The sequence below is a fragment of the Chelmon rostratus genome, chromosome 5 (genome assembly GCF_017976325.1).
Source record: "Chelmon rostratus isolate fCheRos1 chromosome 5, fCheRos1.pri, whole genome shotgun sequence".
Classification (NCBI taxonomy): Eukaryota; Metazoa; Chordata; class Actinopteri; order Chaetodontiformes; family Chaetodontidae; genus Chelmon; species Chelmon rostratus.
The window spans coordinates 29168342-29193818 of NC_055662.1; the positions used below are offsets into that span (position 1 = coordinate 29168342).

General features: G+C 44.0%; 1 protein-coding gene across 2 annotated transcripts; it reads right to left on the minus strand.

Annotated features, from left to right (window-relative positions):
• Window positions 1-3683: 3683 nt before the first annotated feature.
• LOC121607010 lies at window positions 3684-23990 on the minus strand. Of its 2 annotated transcripts, none has more exons than XM_041937658.1 (7): window positions 23926-23990; window positions 22802-22876; window positions 21453-21503; window positions 20633-21277; window positions 20465-20530; window positions 7650-8822; window positions 3684-7572 (listed from the first exon to the last, which is right to left on the minus strand). In XM_041937658.1, exons 2-7 carry the CDS (start codon window positions 22818-22820, stop codon window positions 5972-5974), a joined length of 3555 nt encoding a protein of 1184 aa, XP_041793592.1. In that variant the 5' UTR covers window positions 22821-22876; window positions 23926-23990; the 3' UTR covers window positions 3684-5971. The 2 variants fall into 2 exon arrangements, with proteins under 2 accessions (XP_041793592.1, XP_041793593.1); XM_041937659.1 differs by having other exon boundaries at window positions 23823-23940.
• Window positions 23991-25477: the final 1487 nt, after the last annotated feature.

Sequence of the window (25477 nt, forward strand, 5' to 3'; positions counted from 1 at the left end):
ATTGTGGCTAATCTGTACATGGAGAACATGGAAAGAACGGCTCTGAACTCTTTCAAAGGAACAACACCAAGTCATTGGTACAGATATGTGGATGACACTTGGGTAAAAATCCAAAGCCAAGAAGTGCAAGCCTTCACCGAGCACATTAACTCAGTGGACAAGAACATCAAATTCACTCAAGAGGATGTCAAGGACATGAGTTTGCCTTTTTTGGACTGTGATGTCCACATTGGAGAGAACAGGCGCCTCCATATTGGGGTTTACAGAAAACCCACTCACACAGACCAGTACCTCCTTTTTGACTCACATCACCCACTGGAACACAAACTAGGTGTTATCAGAACTGTCCAACACAGAGCTGATACTGTTCCTACCAGCCAACAGGCCAGAGACAAGGAACACAAACACCTGAGGGGGGCCCTCAAAACCTGTGGTTACCCCAGCTGGTCTTTTGTGAAAAGTTCAGCTGCTTCCAGAAAGAACACGGTGACGGAGGAGGAAAAGAGGGACAGACGGCATAACATCGTCATTCCATATGTGTCTGGTGTATCAGAGAAAAATCAGGCGAATCTTCAACAAACACAACATCCCGGTACATTTCAAACCTGGGAACACTCTCAGACAAAGGCTGGTGCACCCCAAAGACCGAACACCTCACACTCAGAAAAACAATCTGGTGTATGCAGTCCAGTGCAGTGAGGAATGCACAGACTTGTATATTGGGGAAACCAAACAGCCACTGAGCAGACGCATGGCACAACACAGAAGGGCAAACTCTTCAGGGCTGGACTCAGCTGTTTACCTACATCTCAAGGAGGAAGCACACTCCTTTGAGGATAAAAATGTGCATATTCTGGACAGAGAAGACAGATGGTTTGAAAGAGGAGTAAGAGAAGCCATCTATGTCAAGGTTGAAAAACCATCTCTGAACAGAGGTGGGGGGGGGGTGTCTGAGACACCACCTATCTCCCACATATAATGCTGTCCATTCATCTATCCCAAAGAGATTCAAAGATTTAGCCTCTGAAAATAAACAACAAAGCCATTCACACATGGCTCGAGGAGGCTCCAAAGACAAGAATGGGACACTAACGAGGCAGACGACTGTCGTTGACACCCAAGGGTTGCACCCTACCCCGCCTTAATGGGGGATTGTTGCACCCTACCCCGCCTTAATGGGGGATCGTTTGCCTCACAATAGAGTGATACCATCCTTGGTTTTGGGGGTTGGCCTCACTCAGAGGATAATTACTTGAACCTAACACCATTGCATTGGACTAGAGCTGTCCTATCTAGTCTGGTGTGCATGAACTGATGAAGCCTGCTCGGATGAGAGGCGAAACGTCTTCTAAGACAAACTGACGAGGTCCAGTTGCGAACGATTGAATGCCCCAAAGCTCTCATTCTGTAATTATTATTTCATCACTTCACTTATTGTTCAGTCTTCTGTTTTATTGTGTTTTTGTCCTCGTTGAGCTGTGTGTCTTTTTTCTATGCAAGTACATTGAGTGTAATGTTTAAACAGCAGTCAGATTGCTTGTACATACACAAATACTTGACCAGCATAGCGGATTCTGATTCAGATGCTTCCAGATGTGTTGGTGTTGGGGTGGTAGCTGAGAGACACTTCAATGGGTCAGTTTTAGTCTAAATAATAATACTCGACTGTTCAGTTTGGTTAGAGTATTCTGGAGTAAGGTAGGATTATTATCTATATCTATGCTCTTCTTCACTGCATTGAAACACAGCATCAACACAAAATAGTTTTGCACTATTTTTGCAGATAGTATAAGAACATAGCACAGCACTGATGATCTAATAATCAGGAATCATTTATTGTCATTACACAAGTTTCCAAGTGCAACGAAATTCCGTTCAGTTACACCGTCCCAGAGGACACAATGGCACAAAAGACAGTACAAATAATTGACATGGGAAGACAGGGACAGGAGAACCACGATGCAGCCAGCAGGGCGGCGCCTCGCTTACTTAGATGAAAAACAAATGAAAACAGGAGGGGAGGGAGAGAAAAAAAAAAAAGCTAATCTCAGACTGTGCCCATTGGGGGGGGGGGGCACAGTGTGGGCTTGGTAAAAAAAAAACACCTCAGCACAAGCAACATTTAAGACATCATAACAAGACTGTAACACCTGCACATGTGGGTGGGGGAAGGAAGTTCGGGGGGGGGGGGGGGGTCACAGCACAGTCGCCCGGGGGAGGGCTACAGCTCCTACAGGGCGCCGTCCTCAACCCTTGGCCTACTATGCCGCGCGGGGGAAGGAGGGGGGTGAGGAGCCAAAGAAGGCGTTGAATTGAGGGTAAGGGTGAATGTCCCAGAAGGAGGTGGGGGGTCGGAGCATCTTGTCTGCAGAAACATCCAGGAGAGTGGAGAGATAAGCGTCCTTGAGAAGGCTGTTTATGTCTGGGAGCCAATGGAGATAACAATTGTTTTAGGACGGGCCGACCTGGAATTTTTCTGTCTGCCCTTGAGTCTCTCTGGTCTCACGGTGGCTTGCTCCAAAATGTCCGAATCAGTGGCCAGATTCAGCCGAGCCGAGCCGACAGCTTCTCCGAGTTGTTATCCGACCGGCGAAGGAGCTCAGGAATCGCATCCAGTTTGCGATTGAGCTCACAAATCGCTTGAGTCTGAGTGCAGGCAGCCCTGCACATTCCCTCGATCAAGACAAGCAGCTTGCCAATTTCCACCAGCGTCTTCCTTATTATGCAGTAGATCAGGTATCCGCCAAAGCCAAACAGCAGAAAGCCTAAGATCATAAATCCAATTGTGTATGCATCTTCAACATCCTCAACGGAAAGAACCGACAGACACACGATCCTCCACTTCTCCCAGGAGTCCAACGTGTAGCCGGCTGCGAACGTTCCGTCAGGGCAGGCGGGTTCTCCTTTACCCAACTTCATTGTGGAGAAAATATGGTCAATTGCATTGAGAGACCAGCTGACCAGATCCATCATTTTTTGGATTTGGAGGAGAATGCAGAGAGAGGCTCCGAGATAGTTAGACAGAGACAGAGACAGCACAGGACAAAGAGCAGTAGCAGGGTAGATAAGGGCAGGGACGGAGCAAAAGAAAAAGCGTCCGCCTTCTTCGAGAGCCAGGGAAGACAATGTTAGCATAGCTAATAACAATAAAAGTTGCAGTGGATGTCTGGCAGGTGAGCTCAGTAGTCCAGGCTCAGCCGCTCTCCATTCAGACCCACAAGACGAGAAAGCACAAAGACTCCGGGGGAGAAGCCAAGTTAGTAACATGCTTGATAGGACAGGAACGCATACAGATGGAGAGGGAGGGAAGAACAGAGGTTTGGGTGTCATTGGAAGTCCCTCGGTAGCCGAATCCTATTGCAGCATAACTAGGGGCTGGTCCAAGGCAAGCCTGAGCCAGCCCTAAAACACAGGCAGACACTTTCTGGCTGCAGAGACTTGAGAGCTGCAGCAGACAGATAATCCATCACATCTGTCACAGTTACAGTTTAGTTTTGTGTGAAATCAGAGGACAATTAGTCCGAGAGACAACGAGGGCATGTTTACTGACAAATTAAATGCAGGTTTCAGGTGTCTTCATGCTCATTTACATGTTAATGAGCTTAAACTATTGGCTGCACAGAAGGAAGGAACAGTTCATTGAGAAATGGGTTTGTTTAAATGTTGGCAGGAAGTGTCAGTGCTCTATGATGACAGTTTTAATACAAGTTCAGTTACAACACATGAAGAAGAATAAATCAAACTTTATTCATTAAGCACTTTTCAAAACCTGTGTTACAAAGTAAATCAAGCAACTACTGAACTTTTTCATCATCAATTAATCTGCAGATTATTTTCTCAGTAAGTTGTTTGCTCTATTAAATGTTAGAAAATAGTTACAAAATTATTAAAATCACGACTTCCTTCAGACCAACAGTCCAAAACCTAAAGATTTCCATTATGACCAAAAGTCCATATAAAAACAACAAAAATACACTCAGTGGCCACTTTATTAGGAACACATGAACAGTCTGAAGCAATCCAGTACAGCTGTTGTGTCATTAAGTTAAGTCATTAAGACACCGTCACAGGTTTTCATTTAAATATGAGTTTTTAGCTCCGAGGTCACAGTTAGTGGTGCTGTTGTACTGGACTGCATCACATCCAGATGTGTGTCTTATATTCCAGTGTTTTTTAACCGCTGTCGCGAGATATTGTAAGGTGTGCCGTGGGAAATTATCAATTTGTGTGCCTGGGCGGTCTAGCGCCTGGCAGAGTAATCATGTAGTAGCAACCTACTCTTCCATACCAGTAGGTGGCAGCAGCAGGTAGCTAATTGCCTTGTCCTTGGACAAGACAAGCGAATTAGTGACGCATGGATGCAGCGGCAGGTGGCGTTGACGGTGGTATTGTGGATAGCAGGACGACGGTGAAAGTGATGGATAAGTTTTTGAAGAGGAAAAATGCTGACTCTGAACTGGACCCTGGACAAAATCCAGACCCAGATGAAGGCCCTAGTATGAGTGGAGGTCAAAAGAAAGCAAAGACGGTGACGTCCAGCAAAGTTTCTGGCGTGAGGCAATACAACGAAAGCTATCTTTCATTTGGATTTACTTGCAACGGCACCAACTCCGTTGTGCTTGGTATGTGGTGAAAAGCTCTCCAATAGTGCTATGGTCCCAAGTAAGCTTAAACGCCATCTCCAAACGAAACACCCTTCACTTCAAAACAAAAATGTGGAGTATTTTGTTCGCCTGCGTGAACACACGGAGAAACAGGCAACTGTCATGAGAAAAACTGCAAAGGTAAACGAGAGAGCCCTTAAAGCTTACTACCATGTCGCTGAACTTGTGGCTAAATCAAAAAAGTCCCACACTGTGGCAGAGCAATTAAAATGAGATGCTCGGACCCGAAGCGGGTCCAGGTTTCACACTGAGTGAGTATAAATATGAAAGATTATAAAATACTTTTTTCTTTGTGTTTGATTCCTATTTTTAATTCAAGATGTTATAATATAACGTCATTCTTCAATATTAAACAAAAAGCTAATATTAACAACATAACACTTATATTGTTTATATAAGCTTTTTTTCACATTTTCAGCTGGTGGTGTGCCGTGGGATTTTTTCAATGAAAGAAACGTGCCATGGCTCAAAAAAGGTTGAAAAACACTGTTATATTCTGCCCCCTCATGTTTGGGAATAGGGAGGACAAAATATTAGAAACACCTCTCAATATAATGGGAATAATTTTCAACAATGTGACCAAAAACTGAACACATACATGTCAGCATCTTGAACAAAGACTTTATTTCAGAGCAGGACTGGACTGCAAGAGACTGCAAAGGTACCTAATAAAGTGGCCACTAAGTGCACAGTACAGTATGTGTTGAAATAGGGTCTGAAATCAGTTTTGTTTCAGGAGTCTCATGAATTACTGACAACAGCAGCATTTTGACTCAGAATTGTGCAATGATGTGATTTGTTGACGCACTAAAAAACCAACCGAGACCTGCTCGTCTGGGAGGAACCGTTCCTGCAGCGCTCAGTTCACTTGTGCTTCCTGCGTTTGGGGACTTATCAGGTAGTTTGTTTGTTCCGGTCAGCAGACTTTGTCTCCAGAAAAGGATTTGAATGATACTGGTGGCCTTTGTTGCTCCCATAGCGCCCCCATCAGGTCAACACATTTTATTGCAAAACAAAAAAATCAGTTGTCCTGATTAAAGCACAGATTGAGAAAACAGAAGCTCTGATTACTGATCAACTATCTGAAATATTACTCTTTGCCAGATGTTTTACCTGTGAATAAATGTATGTTTCTAACATCTTGTCTGGGATCAGCTGTGAGGTTTGTGCACCTCCACGTCAACATGATCACAGTCTGAGATCCAAACTGTCTGAGCAGGAAAACAATTCACAGATCTGAAAACTCTCGAGTTCACTCACTGAAACACCTGAAAACTCCTGCTGACGTTTACATAAAACAAATCTCCTCATAAAATCGAGCAGGTTGATGTGTCGGCTTCTGTCGAAAGCTCCTGAATCAACTCATTCATTTGTTTTTCATGTTTTTGCTGCAGATTCTTCTCTTCCTCTTCAGTTTTCACCTGCTTCATTTCTTCTTCATGTTTCGTCAGTAAGTCGTTGAGTTTTGTCAGATTTTCTTTCTTTTTGGTCACACATTTCACTAAGTCACATATTTCTCTTTGATGTTTTTTCTTTGTTTCTTCTTCTGTGTGGGCTGAAAGTGCCTTTAAGATGTCATATTGTTTCTCTTTGTCTTTTATTTCTGTCTCATGTTTTTCTTTCTGAGCTGAAAGTTTCTCTTTGAATTCATTACACTCTTCAGCTTTCTTTCTGGCTTCTTCTTCATGTGTCTTCTGCAGATTCTCTATTTTTTTCTTATATTTCTCCTCGATGTCTTTTTTCTCTTTTTCCTCTTGTTGTCTTCTGATTCTGTCCTCTTCTTTTCTTTTCTTTTCATCATTTTCTCTTTCTCGCTCGTACTCTTCTTGCAGCTTTTCAAGTCTTTTTCGTTCCTCCTCTCGTCTCTTTTCCTCTTCTTGGTATCGTCTCTTCCACTCTTCTTTTTGTTTATTCTCCCACTCCTCTCGTTCTTTTATCATCTCTTCTCTGCTTTCCTGCAGCTTTCTTTCTTCAACTTTTTGTTTCCACTCCTCTCTTTCACTTTCTTCCTGTTGTTTTCTCTTCCTGTTCTCTTCTTTTCTCATTTTCCGTTCTTTCTTTCTCTCCTCACGTTCTTTCCTAATGTTTTCCTTCATTTCCTGAAGTTGTTTCTCTCTCTGTTTTCTCTCCTTTTCCATTTCTGCTCTCTGTTCTTTTATTCTTCTGTTCATTTCTTCCATTTCTTCCTCATGTTTTCTTTGAAGCTCCTCTCTCTCTCTCCTCATCTCTTCTTCCTTCTCCTTCAGGATCTTCTCCACTTCTTTCTTTATTGCTGCTTCGGCCTCTTGCAGCATCTCATTAGTGAAGCAGCTTCCTCCATTTTTCTTCACCATGGTGTTAATCTTGGTCATCAGCTCACTCACTTGTGTGCGGTCGTGTTCATCACGGTTGTTAAACACATGGTATCTTCCTCCACAGTCAGCGATCAGCTTCTTGAATGAAGCATCACATTTCTCTTTAATGTAATCTTCAACAGATATCCCATCATGCTGCAGTGAATCTCCTCCAGTTAAAAGAATGATGGTGAACTTTTCAGCGTTCTTTCCAAAACCTTCCTTGATGAGTTTCAGTGCTTCCTTCTCCTCATCTGTTAATCTGCCGATGTGTAACACCAACAGGAAGACGTGAGGTCCTGGAGCCAGAAGACTGATGCATTTCACCATCTCCTCATGAACCTCTTCATGGGACAAAGTTGTATCAAACAGACCAGGAGTGTCGACCACAACGACCTGACGACCGTCCACTTCAGTCTGTGCTTTCTGACATTGTTTGGTGACTGATGTTTGGCTCGATTCAGCTTTAAACTGTTTTCTTCCTAGAATGGTGTTTCCTGAAGAGCTCTTTCCACAGCCAGTCTTTCCTATCAGCACCACCCTGAGACACTGTGGGCTCAGTTCACCATCATCACCTGTGAAATACAAAGACCAGAAGTTACTTCAGGACAGAGAAAAAAGATGGTTTCTCTTTATCATTTACAATACTTACAGCTGACGAAGCCTTTTGTTTCCCTCAGTTCAGCTTGTAGTGTGGTGATCTTTTCTATTTGAGCAGATGCAAATGTTTCTGTTGTGTAGCTGCATTTGTCTTTGCAGGGTCTCATCTTTTCCAAACTATCCAGCAGCTCTGGGATCTGCTCTTTGTCCTTGATGTTGAGAACAACATATCTTCCTCCACAGCTCCGACAGACATCCTGAATGTCTTTGTTTCCTCTGACAAAGTTAACAACATCTGGAGCTGTAGGATCTGACTCCACAGTGAACAGAATCATGGTGAAGTCATTGACTCGAGAGCTGAAAGTGTTCTGGATGATCTTCAACTCTCCCTTGTCTTCATCAGTGAGGGGACCCACAGGTAGGACCAGGATGAAGGCATGGATGCCCTCAGGTTCACAGAGGGAGACACACCTGAATGCTTCCTCCATCACTGCCTCCTGAGGTTTTCCAGACAAGGCAGGCAGCTCCAGCAGGGAAAGCCGACGTCCACACACCTCTCCCTGATGTTTAACACACTCTGATGAGTCGCAGACTGAATGAAACGCTGTCCGACCTAAAATGGCCTCGGCTGCTGAAGTCTTCCCTGCTCCTGTCCTCCCACACAGAACCAGGTTTAAAGCTGGTCTGGTGGTCTCTTCTTTGAAGGTGAGGAAGCTTCCTTTGTTTTCATACACAATGTTCTCAATCTTCTCCATTAACAGTGTGTGGTTGTTGTCTTCAGCCATGTTGTAGCATCTTCCTCCACAGTCTTTAAGGAGTCGTCTAACAGCTGCTTCATTCCTCTCATCTGTCTCGACGACCATCGAGTGTTTAAAAGCATCTCGATCAAACAGACTCAGGATGAACTTCAGTGTTTGTCTGTTCTTCTCTGTGACCTTAGTGAACTTAGAAGGTTTCACTAACAGCAGAAGAACATTTGGTCCAGGAGGACAAAGAGCCACACAGCTCTTCATCTCTTCTCTGACTGCCTCCTCAGACAGACTGAAGATGTTTGGACTTTTCACCACTGTGACAGGATTTCCTCTCCACTCTCCACTGGCAGCCACACAATATCTGGTTGGGGAAGTTTTCTGGTGATGAAAAGCTTTGTTCCTGATGATGAAGTTACCAAGTTTTGTCTGTTTGTCCTCACTTTTTCCCAGCAGCACAATCCTGATTCCAGATGCTGTAGAAAGATAAAACGACATAAACTGTGAGTCTGAAATCTCTGCACTGCTGACATGAAGAGATCTTCACTCATCTCCACACTTGGCCAATGTTCTGGTTCAATTCATTGTGTCAACAGATTTAAAATGTAATTTATCATCATCATATCATTCACAATTAACTAAATGATGTTCATATTCAGCTGTTTCACATCATAAAAGACATTTCAGAGAAGAAGTTTTGACAGTCAGAAACATGAAGTTGAAATGACTGCATGGCAGCGATCAGTGTCATCACACATCACAAGAAATGAAGCTGTGGTGAACGTTCACTTAGGAAGACTGTTCTTCTGTAGGATCAGGGCTGGACTTTATCTTTCATTCCATCCTTAGTTCATCCTCCAGGACAGTCAACACCCTACAGTCAACACCCTGATCACCACCATACTGTCTCTGGCTAACTCCATCAAGCTGTCCTCGCAGGCCTTTAATCCTGCAGCATCATCAGCTTCTCTCATCGCTGCCATCTTCACGTGCTTGTTCCATAAATGGTGGGCATAACTCCAAACAATGAACTTCAATACAACACAGCAACACAGGGCGCCAGCGAGCCGCAATGGAGTGAGACGCGCTTTTGTGAGCTCCTGCAGAATCTCCATTATTATCATATATTACAAGACATCTGCGCTCAAAACCATAAATTAAATGTGATAACTGTGTAATTAAAACTATCCGGCGACGTCAGTGGGCTGCAGAACCGACGTGGATGGCAGCAAATCTCCGAAAATACAAATACGAAGGTCGGTCCAACACAAGGCCTAAAACCTCATCGGCTAACAGTCCAGACAAATCCGACCTGACCTCACTTGCACCTGAAGTAAGTACAGGCATGGACACCGCAACGATCAAAGCTGACATTCTTTCTTCACTGAGAAAAGATATAGCGACTGTTATCAGAGAAGAATTGAAGAGTGCGCTAGCAGAGGATTTTGAATCGTTGAAGAAGGAAATAAAAGACTTAAAAACTGAGATAGCTAACAACACAACCGCTATGCGTACAGAAGTGGAGCATGTAAAAGCTAATGTGAAGGCTGTTGAGCTCGGGCTATCAGAGTGGTCTGATGAAGTTGTATCGATGCAAACCACTGTAACAGACCTCAGGAAGCAAGTTGAAGGACTAAAAGAAAAGTGTGAGGACATGGAGGGCAGGATGAGGAGAGGAAACATCCGGATCACTGGTGTAGCTGAAGAGCCGGGTTCGAGCTCTCCAACCGCGGTCTCTAAACTCCTCAAAGAAGTGCTACACCTGGACAGAGAGATATTAATCCAACGGTCACACAGCCTGACACAAAGAAGACCCGTAGACAAGCCGGGTGTAATTATTGCGAAGCTACACAATGAGGGAGATGCCATGGATATTCTGAGGAAAGCCAGAGACCGGGGCGGCCAACTCCACTACAACGGAAACCAGATCGCTATCTTCCCGGACTACACTGCCAAGGTCGCCAGAGACAGGGCGGTGTTTACGCCCGCCAGAAAGATGCTTCGTGGGAAACCGGGCGTCCGCTACGGTTTGCTGTATCCGGCCAGGCTCCGCATCACCAACAACAACGATGAGCGGGAGTTTGTGGATGTTACCAAGGCAATGGACTATATAAAGAAACACATCCTCCTAGCTGATGGACCGGAGTACTGAGCGACAGCATCCTTAATAGGTATTAGTTCTGAATTTGAAAAAGGGGAAAACAAAAAACAAACCCTTTTGCATGCTATGTCTATGAGCCGGAGTTCACCGCCTAGCCTCCTGGAGGTGTAGTGGGACTAAGTAGGCGAAACACTGTTGAAGGGAGGTTTCCACCTGATGACCCCCAGAGACGTGTTAGGAATCACTGCTCTTTGGCACGTAAAGAGGCAGATTAGGGCTCCAAGGTTCTTCACTGAGAATGAATCCTCTTTTTGAGCACAAGTATCTTGTGTTTAAATTAACTCACAACTAGCTTGGCTAGTGACTGTTGTGAATAGAGCAGCTGACAACAAGGGAAAGACCATGTGACTGCTTGGAAAGACAGCTGACAGGAGGGAAAAGACCCCACAGGTGCTGGTATGGGCTAGCAACCCATTCAAGATTCAAGATTCAAGATTCAAGAGTCTTTATTGTCATTGCACATGTCAATGAAATTTTCATTGCAACCCCCATGTTAGATGGTAAGAAAGATAAGACTAGAAAGACTGAATAAAATTAAGATAACTACAATAAAATAAAATAAACCAACATGCAATAAAAAAAAAATATTCGTGAAGCAATTAAAAATATAACAGAATGAAAAAATACTTAATAATATAATAGCAATATATAGCAATAAAATATACTAAACAATAAACAATAAAATATGGAAGTGAAATGTGCAAACAGAATAAAATATACAAGCAGAATAAAATATAAAATATACACAGCGAAATGTACCGACAGAATAAAATATGCCAATGAAACTGAAATGTGCTGATATACTAAAATGTATATAATTATAGTATATGTGTGTACACAAAAGTCAAGTACACAGAAGGTGCAGGTGGAGGTAGAGGTGTAGGTGTAGGTGTAAAGTGCGGTGTGCAGTGTTCACAGTTCACACAGTCTCTCACTGCAGTGAGGGGCTGCTGGGGGTGATAGCTCTAACAGCTCTGGGGAAGAAGCTGTCCCTCAGTCTGTTAGTGGTGGTGCGGATGTTCCTGTACCGCTTTCCTGATGGAAGCGGTACAAACGGTCTGTGGCCCGGGTGGCTGGGGTCCGTGGCGATGGATCTCGCCCTCTTTCTGACCCGACCTTCATATATAGAGTCTAGGTCAGGGAGGGGGCAGCCCACGATGCCCTGTGCAGTTTTAACCACCCGTGCCAGTTGTTTCCTCTCCTGTGCCGTGCAGCTGCCATACAACACTGTCACACTGAGGCAGAGGATGCTTTCAATTGTGGCCCTGTAGAAGTTAACGAGCAACCGAGAGGAGAGTCCAGCCCGTTTCAGCTTCCTGAGGAAGAAGAGCCTTTGTTGTGCCTTCTTCACCAGGCGGGAGGTGTTCATGGACCAGAAGAGGTCAGATGTGATGTGGAGGCCCAGGAACCTGATGTTGTCCACACGCTCCACCACTTCTCCGTCCATTAGGAGGGGGGCGTGATCCGTCTTCCTGGACCTCCTGAAGTCCACAATGACCTCCTTGGTTTTCCCTGAGTTCAGCACCAGGTTGTTGGCTGAATACCACTGGGTGAGCTGGTGTATCTCCTCTCTGTAGTGGGTCTCGTTGTTATCTGAGATGAGACCCACTACTGTAGTGTCGTCCGCAAACTTCACGACTGTGTTGGTGGGGTGGATGGCAGCACAGTCGTGAGTAATCAGGGTGAAGAGGGCTGGGCTGAGCACACAACCCTGTGGCGTGCCCATGCTGAGGACCAGAGGGGATGATGTGATGTTCCCTATTCTCACCACCTGAGGCCTGTTGGTGAGAAAGTCTCTGATCCAGTGGCACAGAGATGCAGGCAGACCCACCGTGTGTAGCTTCAGCGCCAGCTTGTCTGGGATGACGGTGTTAAAAGCTGAGCTAAAGTCTACAAATAGCATCCTGACGTAGGTGTTGGGCTGCTGCAGGTGGGTCAGGGCTGTGTGCAGGGTGATGGAGACAGCATCCTCTGTGGACCGATTCCCTCTGTAAGCAAACTGAAGGCTGTCTAGGTCCGAGGGGATGAAGTCTCTGATGTACCTGAGAATAATCCGCTCAAAGCACTTCATGATTACCGGGGTCAGTGCAACAGGCCGGTAGTCATTCAGGCAGGTGATGGATGTCTTCTTCGGTACCGGAATGATGGTGGAGGACTTGAGGCACTCAGGAACCGTGGACAGCTGCAGGGACAGGTTGAAAATGTCCAGGAACACTCCTGCTAGCTGGTCAGCGCATGTCCTCAAAGTCTTGCCTGACACCTTATCCGGTCCTGCAGCTCTGCGGGTGTTGATCCTCCTCAGGGTGGATGACACCTGGTGCTGCTGCAGGACGAGGGGCTGGTGCTGCTCCTCCAGCCGGGGTAGGTGTGTGACTTCTCTGCTGCCTGATGTGTCGAAGCGGGCAAAGAAGCTGTTCAAGGTGTCAGGCAGGGCGGGGTCGTGGCTGGTGAGCTGAGTGTTCGGCTTGTAGTCCGTTATGGTTCTGATGCCTCTCCACATGTTCTGTTGGTTGTTGTTCTTGAAGTGATCTTCAATTTTGTTTTTGTACTGGAGCTTGGCCTGCTTGATTCCTTTCTTCAGCTCTGCTCGAGCCCTGCTATAAGCCAGCCTGTCTCCAGATCTGTAGGCAGTATCCCGGGCTTTCAGCAGGGACCGCACTGTGCTGTCCAGCCATGGTTTCTGGTTGGGAAACACTGTGATGGTCTTAACAGGGAGGACAGCATCAGTGCAGAACTGAACATAAGACAATACAGATGATGTGTACTCCTCAAGGTCTGCCTCTTCTCTGAACACAGTCCAGTCTGTCAGTTCGAAGCAGTCCTGAAGTGCAGAGGAGGCCTCCTCAGTCCATATCTGTACTGTCCTGGTGGTCGGCTTTGTTCTGCAGGCCAGAGGCTTGTAGGCAGGAATGAGTTTCACGGAGATGTGGTCTGACATGCCCAGGTGTGGAGCTGCTACAGCCTTGTAAGCATGGCATGTAACCCATGGCAGCAGTGGCAAGACTTAGACTTGCTACAACCAGACTTAGCTACAACCAATATAAGGAAAATACCCCAAGAGTCAGCAAGAGCAGGGGTGGAAGATGACTCACAGGTGGATTGCATGGTAACGAACAGGATAACGGATATGACTATGCCTTGGATACATGACTCAGTGAGGGATGGGGGCACGGACCCATCTCTTAGGGCCAGAGGTAGCAGTACTCAGGTGACAGTGAAGGCAACTAAGGAGAGCAAAAGTTGTGCAGCAGAGGATAGGAAGCTTCAAGTTTGCCCATGTGGCTGGCAGAAAATAACATCAATCCCAGGCCTTAGAACTCATCAGGGAAGGAGGAAGTGTATAGTGGTGGAAGGGCAGAGTGGCCGCATCGACCAGTGTTTCTTGAGAAGTCAGTCGAATCAGTCGGATGAAGTCCAGCGACAGGTAGAAAACCACAGTTCAGTAACACTATCCCTGGAGAGGAGGAGGTACGGAGAGGGGATGCAGTTGGTGTTGAGGTCAACAGGCCAGCCAAGGAGAGAAGCATGGAGCAGAAAGCTAGAGTTAGGTGGCCGAGGGCTAATGATAGCAAAGAGTGGGAGGCAGTTGATAGAGATTTATCAGTCATATTAAGCAGGCTTAGAGGTGATGTAGTGGAGAAATTGGATAAAATTGAAGATGTGATCTACTCCAATGGTCTAGAGAGATTTGGGGTGCTTGCCAAAAGGAAAGGCGAGAGGGTGCAGGTCGGCAAGTCTAGGCGGCAAAGAGAAATAGAGAAGTTAGTAAAGGAAAGGAGGCAGTTAAGAAAGCAGTGGAGGAAGGCGTCAGAAGAAGAAAGGGAGGGAATTAAGGTGTTGCAGGAGGAACTGAGAAGGAGGTTAGCAGTACTCAGAAGGGCAGAACACCTTAGGGAGAAGAGAAAGAAGAAGGAACGTGCAAGGTCAGCATTTTTTAGGAACCCCTTTAATTTTGTGAAAGGCTTGTTTAATCAAGAAAAAGGAGGGCAACTTAAGGCAACGAAATCAGAGATTGAACAGTATTTGAAGTCAACGTATTCAGATTCAAAGGAGAATAGGAACATAGGTCTTCCACCTAACATGCCACTATTAGGGGAAGTGGAGCAGGAGATGGATGTGAGCCCACCTAGGTGGAGAGAAGTTGTGGAGGTGGTTAGGCGTGCAAAGGCTTCTTCGGCCCCAGGGCCTAATGGAACTCCCTACCGTGTCTATAAGAGTGCACCTGGCATCTTAAGGACACTATGGAGATACCTGAGAATAGTTTGGGAGAAACAAAGTATTCCAAGAGCATGGCGCAGGGCAGGAGGTGTCTTCATCCCTAAGGAGAAGGAGTCATCGGACCTTAGCCAGTTTCGGATTATTTCTCTCCTAAATGTTGAGGGAAAGATTTTCTTTAGTATCGTAGCACAGACGCTGGCTAATTACTTAGAAAGGAATGGTATGATAGATACGACAGTGCAAAAAGCAGGGATACCAGGATTTGCGGGATGCTTAGAGCATACTAGCATGATTTGGCATCAGATTCAGACAGCTAAGAGGGAGAAAAGAGACTTGAATGTTGTATTTTTAGATCTGGCTAATGCGTTTGGGTCAGTACCAAATAGCCTTATTTGGAGTTCCTTTGACTACTTTAAAGTGCCGGAGATAGTTGTTAACTTGGTGAAAGCATATTTCCAAGACATCAGACTGTGTGCAAGTATCGCAGAGCTCACAACAGGCTGGCAAAGATTGGAGGCTGGTATTATGGCAGGATGTACAGTTTCCCCGCTAGCTTTCACAATGGCTATGGAGGTAATTATTAGGGCTTCCAAGTGGGTCGTAGGTGGGTAGAGACGGCAGAATGGAATGCGTCTTCCACCAATTAGGACTTACATGGATGATATGACACTGCTAACTTTCAATATACAGAGGGAAAGTGATAGGAAGTTTGCTATAGATGGTGAGGAAGTCCCAACAATTAGGGAGAAATCAGTCAAGAGTCTAGGACGGTGGTTTAATGTGGACCTGAATGATGTTGAACAGGTTGTGCAATTTAGAAAGGATGTTGCAGAAGGGCTGGAGAGAATAGATAAATCAGGGCTCCCAGGAAAACTGAGGTTGTGGTGCTTGCAGTTTGGCTTGTATCCTAGGTTAATGTGGCCAATGTCAGTATATGAAGTCCCATTATCTGTAGCAGAGAGAATGGAAAGGCTAGTTAGCTCTTATATTAGAAAATGGTTGGGTGCTCCCAGGTGCTTAAGCAATGTAGCTTTGTATGGGAAAGGAATGCTTCAGCTGCCAGTATCCAGTCTAACAGAGGAGTTTAAATGCACGAAGGTTAGGACAGAACTTTTATTATCTGGGACTAAGGACATGTTAGTTAGCAATGTGGTTCCGAATCCTTCTGGGGGGAGGAAATGGAACCCAAGGGCTGCAGTGCAGGAGGCAGAGGCAGCTCTTAGGCATGCAGAAATAGTAGGAAATGTTCAATTTGGCCGGGGAGGCTTGGGGCTTGGCCCAGGCAAACCAGTGTGGAATAAAGCAGGTCTAAAGGAGAAAAGAAAGCTTGTAGTGGAACAGGTGCGTAGGCAGGAGGAGTTGTAAAAGTGGGCAAAAGCAGTTGGTCAAGCCAAACAGGGACAATGGTTGACTTGGGAAGGTGTTGAGAAGAGGAAACTTAGTTGGAGGGACCTGTGGAATATGGAGGAAGGCCGTATTAAATTTCTGATAGGGGCGACATACGATGTGTTGCCAACCCCGCAGAACCTAAGTCTCTGGGTACAGGGCGACCAATCGTGCCCACTCTGCTCAGGTACAGCAAGTTTAAAGCACATTTTGTCAGGTTGTAGAATTAGCTTATCACAAGGCCGGTATACATGGCGGCATAATCAGGTGCTGAGAAGCTTAGCCGCAGGCATTGAAGAGAGAAGGAAGCAGGTGAATTCTGGAAGTTCTAGAAAGGAGAGGTTAGGTGTGCAGTTTGTTCGAGAGGGGGAAAAAAATAGAGCTGCTAAGTCAGGGAGAAGGCAGGTAGGTGGCTGCCTGGTAGGGGCTGATGATTGGCAAATGCAGGTCGACTTGGGAGAAAAGCTAGTTGTGCCCCAGGAAATAGTTTATAGTAATCTGAGGCCGGACATTGTCTTATGGTCCATGAGTAAAAAGACTGTGTATTTTATTGAGCTAACAGTCCCTTGGGAAAATTCAGTTTAGGCAGCTTATGAAAGGAAGAAGACTAGTTATGCAAATTTAAAGACAGAATCTGAGCAGAGGGGATAGAAGACCAGGGTTTGTGCGGTTGAAGTGGGGTGTAGAGGTTTTGTTGCAGGGTCAGCTGTTTCACTGTTGAGGGAGCTGGGAGTGCATGGGCGAAATTTAAGGAAGACAGTGAGGGAGATGTCAGATGAGGCTGCTAGGTCTAGTCAGTGGTCTGAACAAGACACCTCTTCTCTGCTCTGCTTTCCCCGCCCCATCTTCTCGCTCTCCCAATAGGAAGAGAACCAGGAAGAGGAAGTTTAGATAAGGTCCCCTACCTTATCTAAAGGTGTGGCCAACTAGAGTCTCTCTTTGGGACCATGCGGCCTGTTCAGGTGAGTTTGCGTTGTAAGATACAGAGTTGGCTTGTTTTTTGATCTTTTTGGTTGTTTTCCTGTTTTGTTTGCTTCTTGAAGGAAATGTTAGAAGAGGCTGTTAAATCTAGTCTGTGGCTTAGGCCTCCACCTTCAGCACCCTCTAAATTTTTCTACCCCCTACCCGAAAAAGGGTCTGTATCTAATCCCTACTTTCATCTTTGACTCTACCTCTTTACTTTCTACCCCCTACCCGAACCAGGGTTTGTATTCCCACCCCGCTTCTATTGGTGCAGTTGGTGAGAGGCAGGGGTAGATGATGGTAGTGTGGCAATCGGCAGTTACATGTGGCATCTAGGCCTGTGGTAGCATTGTAGCAGCTAACAATAGCTAAAGCGGTGGTAGTATGATAGTATCTTAGCAGTTAGTACTGGTAGCTAGCAGTTAACAGTATAGGTGAATCTAGCTGTATTGTCTTCTTCTGTTCCTCTTAGCAGGTAGCGGTTAGCACTTAACATTAGCTAAATGGTAGCATCGGAACTGTGTTGTCTTCTTCTGTTCTTCTTAGGGGTTAGCATTAGCATTAGCAATAGTTAAATGGTAGCATCGGTAATGGCCACTACCTGGAGCATCTCTGGGTCAGTTGAACGTGGCAGTGCTGTTTGGATTGTGTAGGAGCAGTGTGAACTGGCACTGGGGGGGGGGGGGGGGGGGGGGGTGACTCTGGGACGCCGGAGTTCACCGCCTAGCCTCCTGGAGGTGTCGTGGGACTAAGTAGGCGAAACACTGTTGAAGGGAGGTATCCACCTGATGACCCCCAGAGACGTGTTAGGAATCACTGCTCTTTGGCAGGTATAGAGGCAGATAGAGCTCCAAGGTTCTTCACTGAGAATGAATCCTCTGTTTGGCTTCTGTCCAAACCAAAGCGAACTTGGTTCTTTAAGGACTGTTCGCACAGCTGCATGTTGGAGATGCAGCCTGGAACTGTGCCCCACAGGACCAACCAGAAACTTGGCTATGGTAGTTCTATGTTCAGTTCTGTTTGGGACGATCCCCTTGTTCCCCAGGGATCTAGCAAGAATAAGAGCAATAGTTAAAGTTTTTATTTCCATAATCTTTCAGGATACGAAACCTTTGTTAAAACCAAAAGACTATAAAGCATATGCTGCTGTTTACTTCCTAATTCTTAGTTATTCTACATGTACCATACAGTCTTTATATATACACCTACCGTATTGTTTGCCTTATTTCATTTTCCCCAACTTTTTAATCTGCTTATTTCATATTATTTTGCGTCTTCTCTCTTGTCCATCAAATCTGACACTGCTTTTAAGATATGGGAGCAATTAAGCTGATAAGTTATAATGTCAGGGGTCTTCATAGTCCAATCAAGAGAAAGAAAATTTTTAATCAGTTAAAAAGAAACGGCTGCCAGATCGCATTTTTGCAAGAAACTCACCTCTCAGATATAGAACATGAGAAATTAAAGAAGTCCTGGGCAGACAAAGGACTCATCACATCCATCGGGCAGGAAAAGAGGTGTCTCTATTTTGATACATAGACAGGTCAATTTTACATTAACCAAAATTCATAAAGACTCTGCAGGGAGATTTATAATGGTGAATGGATTGATTTAGTGGAAGTTTGCCTTATGAATATATATGCTCCAAATGAGGATGAGCCTAGCTTTATTCGTACGGTCTCCTCCATAATACTACAGCATAGTTCTGGTATTTTATTGCTAGGAGGAGACTTCAATTGTGTCATGTCCCCATCATGCATTTCAATCTGGAACCATGGCCCCCTCATGGAGAGACGCTATAATAGTGGTTATCCACAAGGAGGGCAAAGATCCCACCAAATGTCAGTCATATAGGCCGATCTCGCTACTGAATACAGATGTACGGATCTTAACAGCTATCCTCGCGAGACGTGTCAATAAAATTATTACGGAAATTATTCATCCCGATCAGACAGGATTCATAAAGGGAAGATACTATGGGGACAATGTGAGAAGGTTGATAAATTTAATGACACATCCTAAAGTTAAAGAAGAGGAGTCAATGATACTATCCTTAGACGCTATGAAAGCATTTGATCGAGTATTCTGGCGATACTTAATTCAAACTCTGAAACGATTCCAATTTGGCCCAAACTTCAATAAATGGATACAAACTTTATATTTGGACCCACAATCCGCAGCTAAGGTGAACGGGTTTCTCTCAGATTGCTTCACCTTCACCTTCACCCCAAGAACGTGGATGTAGACAAGGCTGTTCACTATCTCCCTTATTATTTGATATCAGTATTGAACCACTAGCACAGTTGATTAGGGATGATTATAATGTAAAGGGGATTACGATAAATGGAGAAAAACATAAAATATCAATGTATGCAGATCATGTACTGTTGTATCTTACAAAACCTATAACAACAATAACATATTTAAAGGATCTTATTTTCACATATGGATGCTTCTCGGGCTATAAATTAAATGTGGATAAAACAATGGCCATGGATATTGGTGGCAACATTTCAGATGCAACCAAAGTGCATAGTGGGTTTATATGGCCAGCAGATGGAATTAAATATCTATAACAATATAACAACATAACAATTGCACGATCTCAATTACAAAAGTCACATCCAAAACATCAGTAAGGACTTGGATCGATGGTCAATATTGCCTCTGTCTCTATTGAGAGTGTCCGTATGAATGTACTGCCTAAATTACTGTATCTGTTTCAAATGTTACCTATTGACATTCCCAACACAACAACACAGAGTGTTACCCCTCCTGGCACAGTGGTCAAAAACTATTTTGCTCCTCCGTCCAGCAACACCTGTCACCTGGATGAAGGTTCCTACTAATGTAGCACATTAACCCCCCAGCATAGTGACCCCTACTGGCCCAATTAGTGTCTTACATTTGCTTTTCTTGGAATGGCTCCTACAATAATAAACACTGCATTTGGAATAGTGAATCATGCTTTTCACTGATTGGCCACAGGAAGTGAAAATGTCATTTTGGTTATTTTGGACTTCAGGTCAGAGTCGTTAAGATCAACCTCCTTCTTTGCAACCAAAGAACATTTTCTTTCTCGCTGTCCTCAATGATTGATTGATCTGTTATTTCTGCTCAAGGTGACCTCTGCATTACAATCTGGTATCCTGATCATTAACTTTACTCAGATCTTGTCAACAACATACACACTTTGATCACTGCAGGCTACACACATTCTCTAATGGCATATTATGCTGCTGGTAATTATTACATTTCATTGCATCTGTCTGTTGCTCCTGCACTCTGCCAATTGATTTGTTGTTTTTGTATTTCTGTAGTGAAGAACTGTGAGATGAGTTTGGGTTCGTTCTGGAGACACATGATGAACACTGTGAAGAATTTACTTACTGTCAGTTTGAGGGTTTTTCTCTGAGCGTGAGAATATCGCAGTGAGTGTTTTAACTCCATGACACCCTGTAAAAAGATGACATCATTAATTTGCAGCTTCATGCTCTACTCTCATCAAAGAGGATTTGTTTGAACAGTTTTCGTTGTCAGGACTGTTTCTGCACTTACCAGCAGCTTGAACAGCAGCCACGAGAGAAGTCCATGTTTCTGCTTGTTGTGGGCTTTGATGATCAGCTGCTAAAGTAGATGCTGTGTCTGCAAATGCTTCATAGCTGACATGTTCTCCATTGTTCTCCTTTATGATTTGACCCAAACGTGTTAACAGCTCTGGAAGGTCAACATTCTTCTGCCACAGAAACCTGAAGCGACACTGTCTAATCATGTCCTTTAATGGAGGATGTTGCTGATACTTTTCCATCAAACCTGGACTCTCCTCTCTGGGTGTTGATATCAGCACCAGTGATTGATCAAATGATTGATCACTGAAGAGTTGAAGGAAGCTGCAGAGCCTCTGTTTGTGTTGCTCTGTGAAGTCTTCAGGCTGCAGAACCAGCAGGAACACATGAGGTCCAGGATCAGAGAGTCTCACACAGTTTTCTATCAGCTCTGTCAGTTTGTGTTGAGAGATGTTTGGATGCAGCAGATCAGGTGTGTTGATGAGAACTATTTCTTTGTCCTTTAACTGTCCTCTGACTCTCAGACAGCGGTCTGGTTCTCCCTCAGTGTTGAACACAGTCTGTCCCAGTATGAAGTTCCCCACTGAACTCCTCTGAGACCAGCTGTTCCCCAGCAGAACAACCCTCAGCTCAGACACTGTGAAAGACAAAGATTTAGAAAAGGCAACTAAACACTGACTTGCATTGATTCATTTATAGTTTCATTGCTGTTTGACTTCAGGTTTAGTTGCTTACTGACAGACTGAACCTACAAAATACTGTAAACTCAGATATTCTGAAATAGCAGGATAACACAGTTCAGTTTGACTCACTGTCAGGTGGCAGGAAAGGAAAGCTGCTGCTGCGCTTCAGTGGAGGCCGATCTGTGAATGTAAGAACACATCATTCATTTAATTATTTATATGATCACATGTAATCTACAGTAGATCTTCTTATGACAGGAACACTGTTGTCTAGAACTCTGGACCAGATCTGAAACAAACACATGGAGAACCTGCCAGAACCAAACATCCACCAGAAAGAGACCCAATCTGAAAGTGACAGTCACACCCGGTCCTGGATAAGTAGACCCAGTCCAGGATGTGGTGGACCTGAACAGACCCAAACAGAGAGACGACACCAACACTGGCAGCAGCGTGACGATCCACCAACAAGCAGCCGAGATGGAAACGAGCAGCAACACGTCAGATTCAAAAACACATCCTGCAGCCACGATGATGATGATGATGACACACCGTGTGATGAGAGTGAGTCCACTTGGATCCACTAAGGTATCTGACATATTGACACACAGTCCTGAGACCTGCTGCAGTACAACCAGACTGAATCCAGCTCGACTCAAGTCACGTTGGTCGGACATATAATCAGGTGATCTGAACTGGTCTCCTTCTCCTTTCTGTACTTTTTCATGTCATCATAATGTTTCAGGGCGGTTATTATCACAGTTATAATCACACATCACACACTTTAGTTTTAGTGTAACACTGCAGGTGACACACCTGCTCATGACAAAAACCACTGAGTCATTCACCTCAGGTGTTCACAGAAAGAGAGTTAATGGTGGAGAAAAGTTCAGCAGCAGATAATTCAAACAACACAGCAGCTCGAGTTGTGAATCCACCAAACTTTTAGGTTTTGTCAAGACAACGAGACAGATCAATTAAACAACAATGAGAACAATTACAATCAATAATATTAACAATTAAAGCTCAGAATCATCTCGGCTGTATTTATGAGGTGATTTGAAAATTTTAAAGAGAAATCCAAGTATGTGAGACACAATAAGAGAAAGCAGATCTTCTTCAGTCTGTCTGAATGTTCGGCCCCTGCAGGCTGAACCATGGCTGAGTGGGCTACCAACACTCCAAGACAGAAGGCTGTTTGAACTAAAAACCATTCATGGATCAATAATAATGCTAAACCCAAAGCATGATTCTGAATGTGACAAACATACTGTCCAATAAAATAGCAATGTGACGTAAAGCTGATGGAGCTGTGACTGTAGTCCAGCTGTGAGCTGATCTCTGCTCAGTCTGTCTGAGTGTTTCAGAGTTTAATTCAGGCTTCACAGACCGGACTGAAGGTCTGAGGACAAAGTGCTTTTCTTACATGCATCACATGTGGACACAGAAAGAGGACAGTCCTTTATGAGTGGACTCACCTGATGCTGCAGTCGCCATAATGTCACAGTGCTGGAACCGTCAGACAACTGAAGAGCATCTGCTGCATGAAGAGCCTGGAGGAGGAAGAGCAGAATGTAAATGATCTTCACTCACACAACAAAATTACATTAGATTAGACTAATGTAAGACTTTATTGTTCTCACAATGGAGAAATTCACTCTTACAGAAGCTCTGCAGAACACACAAGGGCAGGCGGGGGGGTGCAAACAGCAAATGGAGGTGCAAGTAAGAACAATAGGAACAATAAGGCGCAAAATAAGAACAATAAGGGTGATAATAAGAACAATAGGAAGAACAAGAACAAGGTGAAAATAAGAACAAACGGAGCAAAAAAAATTACAACTGTAGAACAGTAAAGGTGCAAATAAATATAAAAATAAAAATGCTTATTTCAGAGCAAACTGGAGAGTCGACGTCACTTCAATGACCCCAGCTGGGATTCAAACTGACAACCGACCCTCTGCTTATGGTCGAGAGCACGAAGGCCTGCGAGAACATTTCCTGAAACTTAGGATTTATTTTGTAACTTGGAAATCTGTAGAATTCTATCATTTGTAATTTGCCTCATTTGTTCCTGGATCTCACAGAGGAGATCTACAGATTCCTGAATAAATAAAGATGATCTAACTGATCTAACTGATCACTGACATGTGTTACCTCTAAAGAGAATAAACGGGCCGTCAGTCTGACGCTGATGTTTGTGGTTTTGTAGCTTCTCTTCCTCTTTTCTCTTCAGCTCTGACTCTAAAATGGCGTCGTGTGAAGTCGATGTTAAAGTGATAAACTGAACCTTTCTGAGCCGCAAACACAGACACAACTTATTCCAGAGAAATTCCTCTAATGAAACACAAATGTCTGGACTTGAGAAGGAAATCTCGATGTCAGCAGTTTCCGTCTCCAGCATGTGAAGGCGTGCATTTACCTGAAGTCCGTGATGTGTGTCACACTGTTGTTAGTCAAGTTAATTTAATAATAGAAAGCTATGAAGCGGGAACACACCTGACTGCTTACTGTGATGTCCACCTTCAGCTGAGAAATAATCACTTGTATTGATCTACAGTACTGGTAGATTATTGCACTTTATTTATTTGGTGTTATTTACCTTCAGTTTAGCTGAAGTCGGTCTGGATCTGCCGCGCTGTGAAAGACGACAGAAGTGAAAGTAAAGCTGTTTCAGGAAACTCTCTGAGGTCTTCAGTCACCTCCTCCTCATTTCCCCTCAGTTCAAACTGTGAGTCGCTTTACGGTCTGAAGGGGGCGTCGTAGTGTGGGAGCGCTGACACTTCATTTCATTTCATGTGATACCTTTTCAATGTTACAATCCAGATAAGATTAAATATGCAGCAGATTAAATAATAAAGATTCCATTGGAGGACCCACCTGTCAATCAGCGTCTGTCACCTGTAGCTCTCAAAGGTTCCAAACGAACCGGACTGTCCACCTGTCTGACAGGTTTCCAGCAGGACAGACAGCAGCAGCCACTGTGTTTGCTGCTACACGTAATGTGTATTGATCACTACGAGTCAGCTGCATTTCCATTGCCCCTAGAAATGCGCAAATCCTAAATATCACAATAAAAAAACGGTAATGGAAACACCTAAATTTCGAAAATCCTATTAAATATCGCAAAAACATTTTTACACTCTCATGAGGTGGTTTTTCAGACGTGTCGATATTTAGATTCAATTCAAGATTCAAGATTCAAGAGTCTTTATTGTCATTGCACATGTCAATGAAATTTTCATTGCAACGCCCATGTTAGATGGTAAGAAAGATAAGACTAGAAAGAGTGAATAAAATTAAGATAACTACAATAAAGTAAAATAAACCAACATGCAATAAAAAAAATATTCGTGAAGCAATTAAAAATATAACAGAATGAAAATATACTTAGGCAATAAAATATACTAAACAATAAACAATAAAATATGGAAGTGAAATGTGCAAACAGAATAAAATATACAAGCAGAATAAAATATAAAATAAATTAGGTTTATCGCAAAAGTGTAATGGAAACACTTTTTTCGCATTTACACGTCTCCGAGGTCAGCGGACTCCCCGTTTCGGGCCGGCCGCATGCAGTCAGATATAACGTCTTGTTATTTTTGTATTGTATGAATTATAATTGTTTAATTATTGTTTTCTGGATCTCAATAAGTAGCAGACAAAAACTCTACAGCTGTTCCAGCTGTTAAAGACAATCTGACAGCTGTGATCTCGTCCTGTGTCACTTTGTAAAATCTAATCATTCCGTTTTCATTAACAGTGAGATGAACTTTAAAGACACACGTGCGCACAGATGTACAGCACGGTGTGTAGCAAACCCACTTTGTGTTTTGTGCTTGTTGTTTCTCGTTTTGTCCACCAGAGGGCAGCTTGCACTGTTTATAAATTCATTTGAGAGAAACAAATTGTATTTTGACATGATTCCTTTCTAAATATATTTCATGATTAGAGTTTTGCTAAAAAAATGTAATTTCATCTATATGTATGTGTGTATTTTGCTCATTTAAGAGCTAAAAGGGTTCATCTTAAGAGTGCAAGATTTTATTTTGAAGGCGCTATGTCGTACTTCCGGTTTAATAGTGTCACCGGGAAAATTCAGCCATGAACAAGGTATGAACGATTTGACGATAAAATTATAAAGTTGGCTG

Coding starts and splice junctions, on each gene's coding strand:
- LOC121607010 (XM_041937658.1), bottom strand. Junction 21,278..21,452: donor TCCTTTCCTGCCACCTGACA/GTGAGTCAAACT, acceptor TGTCTTTCACAG/TGTCTGAGCTGAGGGTTGTT. Junction 8,823..20,464: donor GAAAAACCCTCAAACTGACA/GTAAGTAAATTC, acceptor ATCTTTCTACAG/CATCTGGAATCAGGATTGTG.